Source organism: Manis pentadactyla, chromosome X (assembly GCF_030020395.1).
Source record: "Manis pentadactyla isolate mManPen7 chromosome X, mManPen7.hap1, whole genome shotgun sequence".
Lineage (NCBI taxonomy): Eukaryota > Metazoa > Chordata > Mammalia > Pholidota > Manidae > Manis > Manis pentadactyla.
Genome location: NC_080038.1, coordinates 28,645,856 through 28,663,011, shown reverse-complemented (window position 1 = coordinate 28,663,011; position 17,156 = coordinate 28,645,856). Strand labels below are relative to the sequence as shown.

General features: G+C 35.2%; 1 protein-coding gene across 1 annotated transcript in view; it reads left to right on the top strand.

The window, feature by feature from the left end:
* Positions 1 to 12,963, top strand: part of LOC118934030 (transmembrane protein 47) — a 28,860-nt gene extending 15,897 nt beyond the window's left edge. Inside the window, exon 3 of the mRNA XM_036929129.2 lies at positions 9,596 to 12,963. Coding sequence (XP_036785024.1) covers positions 9,596 to 9,774 — 179 coding nt within the window. The 3' untranslated portion in view covers positions 9,775 to 12,963. The remainder of the gene's footprint in view (positions 1 to 9,595) is intronic.
* Positions 12,964 to 17,156: the final 4,193 nt, after the last annotated feature.

Sequence of the window (17,156 nt, the reverse complement as noted above, 5' to 3'; positions counted from 1 at the left end):
CATTATTTTTTCTGTGTTGGAACTGAAAACAAATTCTAATATATGTACGCTTAAAAGTGTAAATCTGTTTGGAAATGTTTACATGGTTATACTAAAAAATCATAATGTGTAACGGGAACCATCAGCTAGTTTAGTTGGATGAGGTTGATGGCATATTCACTAATTTAACAACTATCATTCCATAAAGCACAGCTTGGATGAATGTAACAACCAAAGTAAAAGTTTTACTTTTACTAAAAGTCACTTTGGTATTTAGAAAAGGGGCTTAAAAGACTAAAAGCTCAGTACATTATTTTATGTGTTTTAATTTTCATTTATACGAACAGCCTTGACTATATTGTTCTTTTTGACTCAAACTGAAATAATCTTTTGGTGCCTTCAATTTACCCTGTCAGTCACACCTGATTTGAAGACTGAAAAATAAGTCCCTGTGACTGTCAATAATGAAGACACTGACAGAACCCTTTAAGCTGTTAGATAGATTTTTTTTAAGCTGTTTAAAGATGGGAATAGATGAAATTTCCCAGGATTTAAAGGATAGTTTGAGCTAAAAAACAATCAGAAGTGTTCTGCTGCCCCCTGCTGTTTGTGTTCATTTTCCTCTATAGACCAGTCGAAATGCAGATATAAAAATGAAGGTCCAAAGGGGCTGAAGGAATCTAGACATACATCTAATTCACTTGCTCAAGATCACATAGTAGTTACTGGTTGACCTGGGGCTGAGAGGCTACTGAATCTTAAACTAGTGGTTCATTCACTACTGACTCCCTCACTCACTCATTCAACTGTTTTATGGGTGCTTATTAATGGACTGAACATTGTATTGATACCTGTAAAACTGGCTAAACAGTACCACAGATAGTTTCTAATAGAGTAGAGAACACTACTGCAGAAAACATTTTGAGGATTTAGGCAGTGGCCGTAGGTAGTATCATTACTTTGTTAATCTCATGTGCGATAAAGATCTCCATTGTGAATCACATAGTATAACATGAAGATTCTTCTAAAGATTCCATCACTCTAGTTTATTTCTTGGTTCATGAATTTACCATGGCGATTTTTAGAATGAAATAATTTAGATATTTTAATTATAGTGTAAGTTTTTCTTTGCAGCTAGGATTTATTAACATAGTGATTAGATAATCAGTTATAATAGACTTTCTTGATAAGTTCTGAAATGCTGTGCCATTCTTTCAAACTGGAATTATGTTTAATTTTTAGACTACTCAGAAATTTCTGATTTTAGGAAGGTAAAGAGATATTCTAGGCATTCTCTTATAATATCCAATTGTTCCTGTACTACTTAGTTACTATCCCACTTAGCCTTTAACTTACCACATGGCATATGCAGAATCTATAAAGAAACGCATTGTTCGTAACACCTATTGTCAACATGCTTAGTAAAGTAACTCAAAATTTCATTTTTTCTAAAAAAGTTCTGTATGTTTTTCCAAGCATAGCAATATTCATGAAAATGTGAAAGTAAATACTGGTTATAACAGCAAACAAACATTGCAAATGAACATAAGTTAAAGGTAATGGAAATAAAGATTTTGATACAGCTCTAGCTATCACAAATATTAGTAAATGATAAAATGATGAAAAGAATCCCTATAGCAACACTCATAAGATTATTCTACCTGCTGAGACCTAAAATGAGCATTATACTCCTTCATTTTAAAAATCTACATGTGCTGAGATTTAATTTTACCCATTTTGTTCTGACACTGTATTTGTGAAGCTCTTTTTTAAAATAACCATTAGTTTAGTGTTACTTTGCATATAGGCAAGGGGCTGTTTTGAAACATGGAATGAAAAGGTTTCTCCCATCTGCAAAAGCCATTAAAGAGTTGCCTATAGCCGATTTCTAGGAAGGTTATTCATTATACATAATAATCCATTATTTATTTGGACATAAGATTAACAAATTTGGAAAGTCTGTTTGCAACAATGCTAGCTAAAATCATGGTGGTCTATTTTGCTTGCTTCTTAGTAAACATACTTATTCTAGCAGATGGCTTGTGTCACTTGTAATTCAGTTTGGTGATTCTTTGCAAATGTGCATTTGGGGCCATTTCCCCTTTTTACTCATCTTGGTCTGCTTGAAAGTAGTCTGTTTCTCCTCTTTTCTCAAAATGTTTTCTTTTTCTCCATATGATATGAAGCTTTGTCTTGGTGTTCACACACAAATATCTTTCTCAACAAAGAAATATTCTTTGTTTTCTCCTGCTGAGACATGCAGTACATAAAGTAGAAACAGAGCATTGCCACTCTGAAACATCTCTACACAGGACTACATACTTAATTAATTCATTATCATGTGCTGTGTCTGGTTTTCTAAGGCAGTCAATAAATAGTTGAGTGAATGATAGAAAGATGACTAAGTTATGTGGCTTCTAATGTGATAGGCATGTAAACAACTAGCTAACTATAATTCAGTTTTTCATAAACCATTTCTCTTTCTTTGGATATATAAAGCAGTGAGTTTCACTTGACCACAAAGCTAAGACCAAAACAACTCAAACAAACAAGTAATAGTTGTAAGAAAGATTTTTTTATTGATTCATGTTTTCATCCACTTATTTAACAAATACATGTTGCACACCTGTAGTATGTGACTATACTATCTTGGTGTTAAATAATATATTCTCCAAGGGTTTTTACTAAAAACTGATGATGAAGCCTCATAAAGACAGCCAAACAGATTTGAAAGGTTTTTGTTGATCTCTTTTTCTCTGAGGTCCTTAACTGAGAATCGGCTCATTACCTTCTTGAATAGTTGCTAGAAGTGCTAAGAGCTAGTCATCACTACAGCCCATTTAAAATGACTCATGTTCTACAACTCTCTCACTCATTGGTCCTAGAAATCTAGACTTCAGCTTAAGATGGCGTATGTAACAATAATGTTGATAATAATCATTCATTGAGCACCTACTATGTGTCACACTGCTAGACACATAGCATATGCTATCTCTGATGTAACAGTCTTAAGATTAGATATTCCTTATCCTCATATTATCAATGAAGAAATAGGTTTAGAAAGGTTAAGTAATACCCCAGGATGATCCAACTAGTAAGTTACAGAGCCAAGGGTTTCAGTTCAGGGCATCTATCTGGCTTGAAAGCTCATGTGTGGGTGGATTCATGAACCATCTTCGCTTGGGGTACGTACAACACGTAGGAAAACGAGCAGAATCAGCCTTGAATTTTAAATTCACCTGCCAACTGTACTTCATTTGGAGTCCATTCTGTAACTCTAGTTACTCCATCTGTTGGAAGCAGCACCTGAAGGAAGTCAACTTGAGATGTCATAAGGACCATAAACAATCAGTACAGCATGACTGAACCAGACACATCATGAAAGCTGTGCATGTTTCCAGCACAGTTGACTACAGCACATTTCCTAGTGTCTAACTGACAGTGACAGATAATGTACGATGAGATTCTGCTAACTGGCATCTAGTTCTCACTAAAGACTTGGTGAAATTAGAGGGGTTGCCTCTTTCTGGGTCCTCTTCTTTTATTCTCTGGCTTTATAGATCTTTTTATACCCCACTTGGACTTACGATGATTGTTTCCCTTTTTTCTAAGGCCTTTGATACAAGTTGCAGAAAATTCCCACTCTTCTATAATTCAGATTTTAAACAACAGAATCCCCACTAATTTTACTAATGATGTTTCCTCTCTGTAACATCTGCAAAAAGCCTCCTGTAAAGAAATGTTTATGCAAAATGGTAACTTTGTTTTTCAGAATCCTGCGACCACTTTCCATCTCTGAGCTTTGATTAGAGGCTTGCATATGGCAGCCCTCCTCACCACCCTGTATTAGAGATGGCTGGAGGTATTTCAGTCTACATTTTGACAGAAAAATTAGTGTCCAGCTTAGATTTCAAACTTAAAAGGAGTTCTCCTATTTTAGATTTTTATCAATATCAAACTGTCCTTTGGCTAGAACAGTTTACATGATCACTGCCAATAATTAATTTAATATGTGGTTTAGGTACTGAGTAAATTCTAACAAGAAAAGGAATGGATAGCTTCATATTAATCCTTCATGGGCAAATGTTTTTATTCTCCAAATTACCATTTCTTTTATGTAAATTCTATATTTAAGGACTTGGCTGCTAAGTTCTATCAATTTTTTCTTTAAAATTATCTTCTAAGTCTGTAGCTTCTTTGCATAAATCACCATTACTGCCTTAGTTGAGGACATAACTCTTCCCCAAATGGAACTTGTTGGTTCCCAAATTGCACTTCCCCTACTGTGTTTTATTTTCTTTGGTAACATCTGACTTTAAATGTCTGTAGCTCTTCTTTTCTTTCCCAGAACCCAGCTTCAGTTTTTCTTCTATCCGTAGTCTCTTCTTTACATTCTCTGGCCTTTCTTTCCTGCTGACATCAACCTTAGTTATCACTACACACGGGTCTGCACATGTTGACTAATTTCCTAGGGGCCTGTCCTTCTCTAGTCTCCTCTGCATTATTCTGTCTTGCACATAAACACATGAGATGTCGTTCTGGAATACAAGGCTAGTGTCACTTGTCCTTTTGGTTTCCCCAGAGGCAGAACCTGAGACCAGGAATCAAGTGCAAGTACTTATTTGGGGAGGTAAAAAAAAATAAAGGATGTGGAAATTGACACAGGAAAGGGAAGGCAGCTAATAGAGAGTGCCTTATCAAACCAAGTTGTCGCCATAAGCAGCTGTAGCTTAATCTTCCTGGCAAAATTCTAGAAACCAGTATATAACACACACCTCAGAGTAATCTCACTGGAAGGCCTGGGGATCTGGGTATTTATAAACCATATTCTGAGAGTCATTGGAAAGGGCTATTGCTGATGATGGGAAGACAGCAGTTTTCATTTCCCAGAATGCCAGGCCCGCCCCTAAAGTCAGACAAAGTAGCTTTAGTGGCCAGAGGAAAAGTCAGGCAAAGAAGTGTAGGTGTTGACAGTTGGAAGTCAGACAGACATGTACTGGGGTGATGAGGATGAGAGTATACAGACAGGGCACCAACAGCATCCACAATTTAAAAAACCTCCAAGATTTCTCCCTGGAGAAACCAGTGTATTATTTTTATGACACACTACGCCTTTTATAGTATGAACCAAACATCTCCGTGTGAGTGTACCCTTCTTTCAACCCATGTACCTTTTCTACAAGCACACTCTCATATCTTTAAGTGCTATACGAGCTGCTTCCTCTTCCTAGAGGTCTTTTCCTCTTTCACTTCTGACCTCATCCTGTCCATCCATTAAGAACCGGTTCAAATGGAGCTTCCTTTCTGAATACCCTCTCTTATTTTGCCAGGATGAAGTGTGGTGCTTGGAATGTTGTCAGAGCTCAGTAAACACATGATGAGTGGATTAGAAGTGAACATGCTTCTAGTAACTACTGTTGAACACATTCATTTGGAATAATTATTTCTGTGTTTCTCCACTATAAAGTATGAAATATCTTAATCCCTTTCACCTAGAACCCAGTGTACATCCAGTAAATGGTTGTTGAAATACTGAAATATCCTCTTAGAAGAAAATATCAAATATTTTGAATATTTCAATTTTGAAAACAGTGAAAAATACCCCCTTAAAACTAGAAATAACACAAGAATCGGTACATCTAAATTCTTGTTATGCATCTCTCCACACAATTTCAGGGCTGGTAGTTGTATTGCCTCTTTTCAAAAAAGTGGGGAGGGGGAATCAAATGAACCTCAAATTCCCTTCAAATTCTAAAATGCTATACAACTTTACCCACATTGCCTCTAAGGTAGAGCACAGAGAATACCACAGCTAGTGCCTGTTACATTTCATTGGTCGGTGGTAAAGTAGAAATACAGTGTGGTGGTGTTTTCTTGAGTTGTGGACTCTTAGGTTTGTTTGTTTTTTCTTTACAGCATCTATAAAAGTCAAGGAGGCATTTTTACTTGCATCTATGTTATTTTTATTAAATGGAAAAAATTATTTACAAATGTGGGATTATCTGTTTTCTCAATTTTGCTATTACATGCCTTTTTCTCAGTGATTCCAAAGAGTAAAATTAAGTCAAAGGCATAAAACGTTTTAGGGTAGTTTTCATCTGGCTGAACACCATAAAGTTTTATCTCTATGAAAGCTGCTCAGAAGAGTATGCCAGTGGAGCCTAATGAAGTTGTATTTCCACTTTTCCATTAGAGGGACATATTGTACCCTGGAGGCCAAATGTTTGCTAAATAAAACACGTTGAAATGAATATTAAAAGCAGTTTAGGTAAACATCTCACTCCAGATACTAGCTGATTCACAAAAGAAGCGGTATAATTCTTCTAGAATCTAATGTGGGTAAATTATTACTTCTCTGCTCAAACTCCTCTCGCAGCTGTGCAGCGCAGTTAGAATCAAATCCAGACCCCTGACCATGGTGTGTAGGGCCATTCCTGAACAGGCCCCCAGCTCTCTTGTCCCTCTCATCTCATGCCAGTCCCTTCCTTGCTCTCTTGATACAACCACATCTTTACTGAAGTTTCACTGTACCCAGTGTACTCCTGTGGCAGAAGTTTTGCACTGCGTATGCCTTCCACCCAGATTGCTCACTCCCCGCTATATGAATGTGCACCCCTCACTTCATTCAGGTCTGTGCACAAATGACTCCTCCCCAGAAAGGCCGCCCTCAACTCTTAGTCTAAAAAAGCAGCCTGTGCCCCTCCATCTTGTCTTGCTTTTTTGTATTTTCGTTTCTCAGCAATACTTGTTGTATTCTGTATTTATTTACTAATGGATTGCCTGTTCATGAGAGTAGCAACTTTTGTTACCAGCGCCTTAACTGTCTCACTTTAGAAACATTCAAATATTTATTGAATGAATGAATGTGTTGAATGAGTCAATGAATTACAATTCCTAATTCACATTCATATTTCAGTCATGTCAAGGCAGCATCAGTCATGCTTTGACTAGTGACCAGAATATAGAGACCTAGGAGAAATGCCTTTTTTTTTTTTTTGAGAGGGCATCTCTCATATTTATTGATCAAATGGTTGTTAACAATAATAAAATTCTGTATAGGGGACTCAATGCACAATCATTAATCAACCCCAAGCCTAATTCTCAACAGACTCCAATCTTCTGAAGCATAACGAACAAGTTCTTACATGGTGAACAGTGCAAGGGGCAGTCATATCACAGAAACTTTCGGTTTTGATCACGCATCATGAACTATAAACAATCAGGTCAAATATGATTATTCGTTTGATTTTTATACTTGATTTATATGTGAATCCCACATTTCTCCCTTATTATTATTATTATTTTTAATAAAATGCTGAAGTGGTAGGTAGATGTGAGATAAAGGTAGAAAACGGAGACATGCCTTTTTTTTGAACTTGCTTAGTAACTTTGGAATTTTTTTTTTCTTCATACTTCATAGTTGGTAGCCACTGACTTCTTGTTAGTTTTAAGACATTTAAAACATCAGAGCTCCCTTTCCATGACAAAGGCACAGAGCCAGCTGAATATTTTTAAATTAATATACATTTAACACTTACTGGCTGGAAATAGATGAAGTGTGTGTTGTATAATATGCTGTCAGTTGTCCTAACAACGACTTTAAACTTATTTCTGAGATTTTTAAACTATAAATAAGGTGTGATTTCCATTTTGGATGTTGAGAGATTCTCCTTTTATATGGACCTATATAGCCACCTGCTCAGTAATAATGTGGAAGTATGGTGGGCCGGTGCTGGCCCTGCGGCAAAGATGTTGGAATTCTTTTATCTGGTTCCACAAAGGTCACTTGACCCCGCAGTCAGAGCCTGATGGAAAGTAATGATCTTGAGTAATCTTGCCCTCATGAATTTTCTGTTATGCATCAGTTTTATGCCACAGATAGATGGCTTGTATCTGTGCAGGTCTTGTATCTGTGCTTCAGGTCTGTGCACAAATAGACTTTCTAGGAACATTCCTAGACTTTCTAGGAACATTAATTATATTGGTAATAATGATCTTTCGCAGGTAGTGGGAATAGATGAGAGTATATTTTAAAGCACAAAATTCTAGTTAATTAAAGACAGTATCCATCCTATTGCTCTTAAGAAATGTAATAAACTATCTTTTTTTAGTATATCAAAGTATGTTCTTATCTCCTACTCCTTAATTGTTTTTGTTGTTGACATTTGGAATTTACAGTATTTTTAAGATGTAGTAAATAACAATTGTTTTGAGCAAAAGTTTATGTATCAGACACTGGCAAAGTTTATAATAAAGGGGCAAATAGTAAATATTTTGCCTTTGTGGGCCACATGGTTTCTGCTGCAGAAACCTGTCATCGTAGTGTGGACAGGATATAAATGAACACACCTGGCTATGCTCCAATAAAGCTTTTTTCCAAAAACAAACAGCAAACTAGATTTGGTAGTTTGCCAAACCCCTGTCAAGTATTACTGTATGCCAAATTTTTCAGGGAGAAGAGTTTCTGTTTTTGAGGATGTTAGCAATCATATAGTAGAGAATGAGGCCACTGCATCCCGTGAATTCTACTTAAATTGATTTAAATAAAATAGAAATTATATAATATTTGATCTAATAGGAAATTATGATCCTGAATGGAAGACATCATCTCTTGTATAATCCTGTGTCTCTCATGTAAAAATATCCACAGGATAAATACCATTTTAATTTTAGATACTCAAAAAAACACACACAAAAACCCTTCCCTTTCCTGATAATCGGTTTGTTCTCTTTCATTAGGTATGACTCACCACATTTCCCCTTGAGCCCTCACAGGGTACTAGGATTTAACTAAGAACTAAGAGCCAAGTTTTGTGCTCTATTGTAGATAGCCATCATTAGGTTAGGTTTTCCAGGACCATTATCTCCTCTGCCTTCATCGAATTAATTCTTTTTTAAAAGTAGGTGAGGAATAAATATGTAAATGTCATCTGTTATATCTAATAGAAAATGTATAATTAGATGCGGCTTCTTGACAAAGATGACGTTTGAGTATGGACTGGATGAGAGATAAAGTATGAAAATAGTTTTCCATCAGAGTAATAGAAGTAAAGACATCAAGGTAGGAATTGGTGAAATACTGCGCTGAGTTAGAAGCAACAATAATGAAAGCAAGACTTAAATCACAGGTTGACCAGTTTCATCAGTACAAATGAATTCAAATTCTCCAGTTCCCTAAGAGCATAAATAAGTAAAAAGGATTTTAGCTGGTATCCCAGGTCACTGTCCTTAGGGAGCTATTTACAGGGTTTGTATAGTGGAACAGTTTAGCCTAACTACCACTACTTGCCATAATAGCGATAATAATGTATGTATTTGTAAAGTGAAAATCGCTACTTTGTATACTCATATAAATTATTCTGTTGTACTAATTATTTCTTCAAATACTATTATAGTGTTTTACTGATTATTAATATAGTAATTCTTACTATATTGTGAAATAGAAAAACCATTAGTATTTTAAAGTATACCATCTAGAATAAGCGATGCTTCACATATTTTGGCTTTTATATTTATTGATTAAAAAGTAATTCTCATATATATGTGTGTTTGTTTGTTGTATCATTATATTTCCTGTAACTAACATTTTTCTAATTTTGATTTGCTTTTCTTTCAGTTGTTCTACAGGTTTGCAGCCTGGTCCTTTACCCAATCAAGTTCATTGAAACTGTGAGCTTGAAAATTTACCATGAGTTCAATTGGGGTTATGGCCTGGCCTGGGGTGCAACTATATTTTCGTTTGGGGGTGCCATCCTTTATTGCCTGAACCCTAAGAACTACGAAGACTACTACTAGAACCAATAGTCTCAAATTTAAAAACAAACAACCATTCAACAAAAGGATTACGCCTGCATCTTTTCTAACTCACTGTTTTCTAAAACACTTGTGGAGCATCAAGCAGTTTACTTACTTGATTTAACGTCTTGCCTTTTGGCTGTCAACATCATAACCACCTTTTACATCCATGTTAGGGACCTGCACAAGTTAAGAGAGCTGATTAGACATAGGCAAATGCTGCAAACTTCCAATACGTTCATGTCATTTTTCTTGACAAGTGAAGGGTCCTAAATGCCAGCAAGCATTGTGAGAAACTAGCTGGAGTGCAAAATGCCTGAGTCTCCTATTGCCTGCAGGGGCGCAGCTGGCATAAGCAACATTTAGAAGTTCCTTTACACCCACAAGGATTCCACTCTCAGAGTGCTTATCACCTGCTTAGCCCACCCATTGGCCCTCGGTTATTTGAGAGAGCTCTTGAAAAGTGAACTGCCCTTTGGCATTAATGGGAGTTCTGAATGTAACTGGTTAATGGTACATATTCCACCTTTATGAATACTCTTTTTAGTGGGAGATTATGCTCTGGCAATCAGCATCTCTCTGGGAAGGGAGTCAAGACTTAGAGACATGTGCTTTTCATTATGTGGTTAGAAGTTGTGCCTCAGCCATATCTAGAATGAGGAAAATGGAGAGGCTCTACTTTCCCTGGGGCAACTAGAAAGATATATGCATGAATTGCTTTTGTCCCAATTGCCCTTTAAATCATTTACTAAACATTACAGCAAATAACCGTGCATATGTAACAGCTTAAATATTTTTATAGAAGGTGAACCATTAGTATAAATGATAATGAGCTGTTCCCTAGCCCTACATCATGCATTTGCCTATTACACGTAAAATTAATGTTTGCTCTAGTGAAGTGATTTGAACACTAACTTTGTACACGTTGTTAAGAGGCTTAGATCGGTATTCACGCTTACTTAATGTACAAAAGCACATATACCTTAAAAGCTTTTGCTCTACGTACTCTACTGTTTGACTGGAAAGTTGTAATAGAATTGTATAGGAAGAAGAATTGAAATGGTGTTAATCGGAAAATGATTCTTCTATAAGTGCTGTAGTTGAAAAGAGAGTAGCAATTAGGATGATCATTTTGTTTAAAATTCATTAAAATAGAAGGCTGCTTTTTCAAGTATTTTAAATGTCTTTATGAAAAAGGAATAGCAATAGATTTTTATAAATGTCTAAATGTCTCAGTAGAGGAGTAGAATTCATCTGGTTATTACCTGGTCCTCTGAATTAACTAATGGGCTAACTGATTTGTGCACACAGTAATGATGGATTTATGTTAAGGGAATCATTTGCTGGCTGCTCAAATGGAAGGAAAAGTCAATAATAGGGAATAAGTTTGCAACTATCTCACAATGCAAACTTGTGATAATCCTATTTAATACACAAACTTGGATAGTTTAATTATAAACATATTTTTATATCAAATATACAGTTCTAATATAAAACTTATAAATGATATTTTTCTTAACAAAGACACTAAAACAGTTATGTCCAGGTTTTGGCCCTCTTGCAGAAAGAAGCACTGGAAAAATCACTTAAAATGTACCTATGTTCTACTGTACTGCAAAATCTGTTAAGAGCAGGACCGCATCAGTGGTATTTAATAATTTGCTTTCCTTCCCAAAGCAGAGTTCTGCTTTCAGCTTGTCTTAGGATCTGTTGCCAAAACAGCAGGAAAGAAAAACCTATTTTATTATTCAAATGCTTAAAAAAAACTCTTGCCTTGTAACTTTTCTATAGAATCACAAAGTAAACAAGAAGAACCAGGCTTATTCTGATTTTAGCAATGATAGAAGTGATTAAATGCATGCTAGAGAGAAACCATTATAAAAGTATATGATTCTATATAGAATCATAAGAAACTGTGAGTGGAAGTTTTCCAGAAGGATAGTAGTATTACAGACTCTTTTGAAGCAATTTTCTTGACAAATAGTAAAATCTGGGCCAAACTGTCTTGCAGTTAATTACCTATTGTCAGAGCAGCATGAGAAATAGATTTGTTGGATAGAGAATTCGGCTACTTAACACTCTCTATTGTGAGAGAACCTCTTTATTCGTGAATAATGGAAGAACAGTATGTTGGTGCTGACATCAATGAGGCGCTTTTCTTAGTCCTAGTAGAGGATGCAGTGTGCTATTAGACCAATATCACATCTCAAGTTTTACCAAGTTTTCATTCTCTGTCAATATGACAAGCTGGAAAATGACAGAATATATTATAGGCTAAGGCACACACATTTGCAGTTTACTGGAAAGTAGACTTATTATATAACTTTCCCCTTTCCTGGTGAAGAGCCGTATGCTATATTTCTACCATCACTAATATTTGAAAGTGTTTTCATTACTAACAAGCTCAGTACAACATGAACGTTATTGTTGCTCACCTGAAACACTGTTTTGTCTATCAGAATAAACACAAGTGAATTTTCACCTACATTAACATAATGTTTTTGCAGCTTGAGGTTTGTTGGATGTTTTCTTACGAGCAAACCTGTTAACTACAAACCCATTGTCTATCTTAGAGAGATATATATTCACATACACATACACACATATAGCATAAAGTACTCAGCAGGGCTAGTTATTTGGATTTCTTGCACAACTGTTTAGCTTTTTGTAAGTTCAACATGTAAATTTTAAAGACAAATATAGAGAGACCTACGTGTTTGAAATATAAATGATATATATGGATTAGCATGTACCTGTATATTATTAAACATGCAATGAACTGACTGGTAAGTGATGTCCAATTGTATGGCTAGCAATGTAATTTATTCAGACTGTATTTTTGTACAGAGCAGCGCACACTAACCTATGCCTCTGTGTCCTCTTTAATGCCTAAAACTGTGCCTAGAAACTTCATCTGTCTTAAAAAATAAAATGTACTTCATGCTGTTTATGCTATTAGTTTCTCTCCTGCTGTTCTATATTTATTATTTTTAAATATACATGTTCACTACTTAAATATGAATTCATGGTATTCTGATTATTTTTTGTAACAGTCCTCTGGGGGCACCTGTTTATCACTCCAGTGGTTTTGAGTTTGCAGTTTCACAATCGGTTCTTCATTTCATGGTTTTTGTAGCTGACATGAAATTATCTACATGGAAAAAATAAAAATAAAAGTGGTTTCACTGATGTGGTTTGACTGAGTCTTCTCTACTGTGCAGACCCTTTAACAGGTGCCTAAATTATATGTCTTCAGTTCATTTTCTCCTTTATAATACATATTATTTAGAAAACAGGTAAATATGACATGCTATTTTGTATACAATTTAGCCTTTTCATTTCGAATGTTCTCTGAAAATGCTATGCTGTGAAGCTGAGTTATATGAACAATTAAAGAAAGAAAGAATATTAAATGTCTTTCTAAACAGTGTTTTAAAGTGCACAGAAGAAGGTACAATATAGGCTATTGTTTCTCCTATTTTCTAATCACACAATTAGAAAAAAGTAATAAAAGGGTTTGTTACTCTATTTTGGTTTTTGCTTAGTTTTCAGTGTTTGCAAGGTATGTTAAAGCAGGCTTTCCTGAAGTCTATATTTAATTTGAGAGGCACTTTAAATTTTCAATGTGCATATACACACGTGTGTATGTGAAGAATAGAATTAAAGTCAAAATTACACATCACCCTTTGTGTATATAAAAATGTGAGTATATCTGTAAAGAAATTTAAATTAGTCAAAATTCACTTTATATGGATTGTCAGAAAATTTTCTTAATATAAATAGAACCATATGTAATTGAGAAAACTTACATTTTAGATAAAATAGTCTGAATGTAAAATATATATTTTTGTAGTGAAGATACTCTTTCATGTGTCATATGAACCCTCACATTTTGAGAGGTTCACAATATATTTTTCTGCTACGAAGAAAATTTTGTAAATTGTCTGCAACCCTGATACATTTAATATCAAACTTTCAAAAGTATGCATATTTAACAGTTAGAAATTCTAACATTTTCACAAACTTTGATTTTGGAAATTTTCCTTTCCAATGGCCTTATTCCAATTTGACGGAGTAGCATGATTCGCTTGATGTATTTTATTTTCAGTATAAAGTGTTTTCATTTTTATACAGAATTCTCATGGACAAAACACCTTTACAACATGTTCTGCCTGATAATTATCCACGACCCAGTTTCTTTGAACTTGGAAGACATTGGAGACATAACTTCACTGGCTTGGACAAGGGAAAATCCTTTGCCTCAGAGATTTCATTGTGAATATGAAACAGGAAGGCAATTTCAATTTGCTTTGCCGTAATGTCCATATAGCCTGTTAGCAGTTTGTTTAATTAAGTCAGGCCCATACTATGTCAACACAGTGTTGCATTTTGATGGCTTTTAATTCATTTTGGTTAGAAAATAAATTGGTAGTAATTTTGTATTCTCTAGAATAATCCACTGAATACCTGGATTTCTAATTTATTTATAAACTTTTCACCTTATGACCTATTAATAGCTTTTCAGAAGTGTGAGCTTAGATTAAAAGAGTAAATTTAGAATTAAGTGCTTAGTATTTTCACAGAAAGCACTGGTTTATGTGTATAAATTAACTCGTGATTTATGAACATGTTATCATAGCTGCTTAATGTCAACATTAAAATCAGACTAAGTAACAAACTCCATGTAATAAAATGCCAGAAACCTTATATAAGGCAGGTTTTCAGACTGGGAAGTCCTCCACATTTTTAACAACTATTAAATGTTGCCATAGCAGAGGGTCTGTATTATCTATGTTGGGAAGGTCTGTTTTCAGAGTCACCGGCTAGGTGATAGATACACATTTACATTCCAGCAGTAAGTCTAGTGTTTCTAAAGTGTAACCAAGAGAACAGGAGCTGAGCTGTTTAAGTGGGAAGAATACTGTGTGGTGTTTCTTAGCCAAGATTAATAGCATACAAAGAATGGTATTCTTTGTAAAACTAAAGCTGTGTCGAGTGGTTCACCAGAGGGACTCAGTTTTGGCAAGCAATTATTTCCAAGTTGAATGACTTCATAGGAATAATGATTATAAAAGAAGCTTGGAACAAGTACTGGAAAACCATGTCATCAAACCAGCAAAAACCTTGAGTACTTCCATTTCTGCATGTGACAAGGATTAATGAAGAAAATAGTATCTAAACAGTTTAGATATTTATATACTAATTTTGGCATGGGTGAGAAATAAGTTTGTGGGTGACCTAGAAGCATTTCTTATACTGTATAAGAAGAAAGGCAGTCAGGCATAGAGTAAAACTTAAAACACTGCATATATATATATATATATATATGATGGACTGAAGACTGCCCCCTGGTTGTTTGAATTTGTCATAGATACAAAATAATATGATACAGCCTATTTAATTATTTTTAGTAAAAATATAGTTCATAAGGGAAAGTTGAAAGAAATTGTTTTAAACCTGAACAGAAAGCATTTCTCTTAAGATTATTTTAAATTTGGGGAGTTAAATTACTGAGGATTAAATGGAGAAACACAGCGGGTCTTTGATGCTGTGTTTACTGGAAAGATAAGGGGATCATGCTTGGGAATCTTTCCCAGGCAAAGCTCTGTATCAAGCGTTCTTGGAGAGTGACTCCCCCTTTTGCGGCCTTATCACTGCTCAGTGGGAATGGGGCAACTCCTGACATGAAGAACAAATTTTCCAGTTCTTAACATGATCTAGCCATTACGGTTGTGCTAACGATTTGGATAGTCGTATGTTTGAAAGAAGCTAAAGGAGAAATTTTAATTGTTGGGGAGGAAGAATTTTCCTGTACCCTTCAAGTTTCTTCTGGCTAGTCTAAGAATCAGATTGACATAAGACAGATTAACAGGAGAAAATCAAATTTAATTATGTCCTTCTGGAGAATCCATATAAACATGAGACATTATAAAAACAGATAAAATGAGGTATATATATCATTCTGGACTAAGGAGAGGTGGATATGGGTCTGGGACTACAGAGAGAAGGAAGGAAATTCATAGGAAGAATGACAAGAGTAAATGTTTGGTAAACAAATGTTTGCTGGGCCATCCAGAAACAATGGGACACAGAGAAGACTGGTAATAAGGTCTTGCTAAGTTCTTCCCTGTACATCACCTCAGTTCATGTTACAATGAAGTTATGTGTGGTGATAGCTCCCTTCCTAGAGCAGGTTGTCCATCTAAATTCTTTTTATGCAGTTGGGAGGAAGGCAAAAAAGAAAAACTTGAGTCTTCCATTTCTTAAAAAGAATCAGCCTGAAATAGTCCACATGCCAAAGACGTATTTTGGGGTAGCAAATTTTGCCCCCCTACATAAAACATTTAACACTTAAGATCGCTTATTTCCCATTGAACTCCCACCATGCTGTTCACTGTTGGAACAAATTCGACATAATTTAGACATCCTTATGGAGGCATAATGCTTCATATAAAATTTCCAGTTGTATTTTCTGAATACCTTGATATTTTTTAATGTAGCTTAATGAAGTAGAGTTGGAAAATCTATTCTAAGAGTATTTGCAAACCTCAGTATTTAGCACATACCTTTCCAACCAACTTTCAAGACATGAAAAACTGTCACCCGTATTTTTTCAGGCATGAATAAAATTATTTCTTTCCCTTTTGATATCAGAAAGTCAATAAACATTAGTACATATTTAGCCAGGTATTTGAGATTTAGGAAGTTCAAGTACAATCCTAAATACAGCAACCTCCTGCTGCCGATGATTGCATGACATCTTTGAATTAGAAATGCTCTGAAAGTTGAGGCAACAATTAAGACTTCTTATACCCATAAAAAAATCAAAAACACTGTTTAGCTTCATTTAGGCTTGTTGGACTATGGTGCTGTTTGGGTGGGGAAAACACATGTAATGTGCTGTTTTCTTAAAGTTAGGCTGTTTTTAATTTACCAGTATAAATATGTACAAATTCCATGCATGTATATACTTAGAATGGTTTGCATATTATCTGTTTTGGAACTGGAGCATTTTTAGAGTTATTTACAATTTATGGAAATATAAAGTAAAAGTGAAGATTGGGGGAACTATCTACAGGAAAAGGAGATCAAACAATTGGATCTTCCAAGCTTAACATTTAGTCATAACTGTGTGGTACAGGACTGTATGAGAGTAGAAACCTGACAGGTTGATGTAATTGATTAGCTTTGGAGTCTATGTTCTTCCCATAATGATTTTCTGAGAACAACAGAGTACTTAGCAGGCAGCCATATTTGTACCACATGACCCTGTACCCCTGGTCAGAGGTGATTACAGCAGAGACGTTTCCTGCCTTAAGCTAGTCCCCTCTGTTTCTCTTGCCCATTATTTGGAATTGGTCTCTGCATGTAGCTAGTAATAA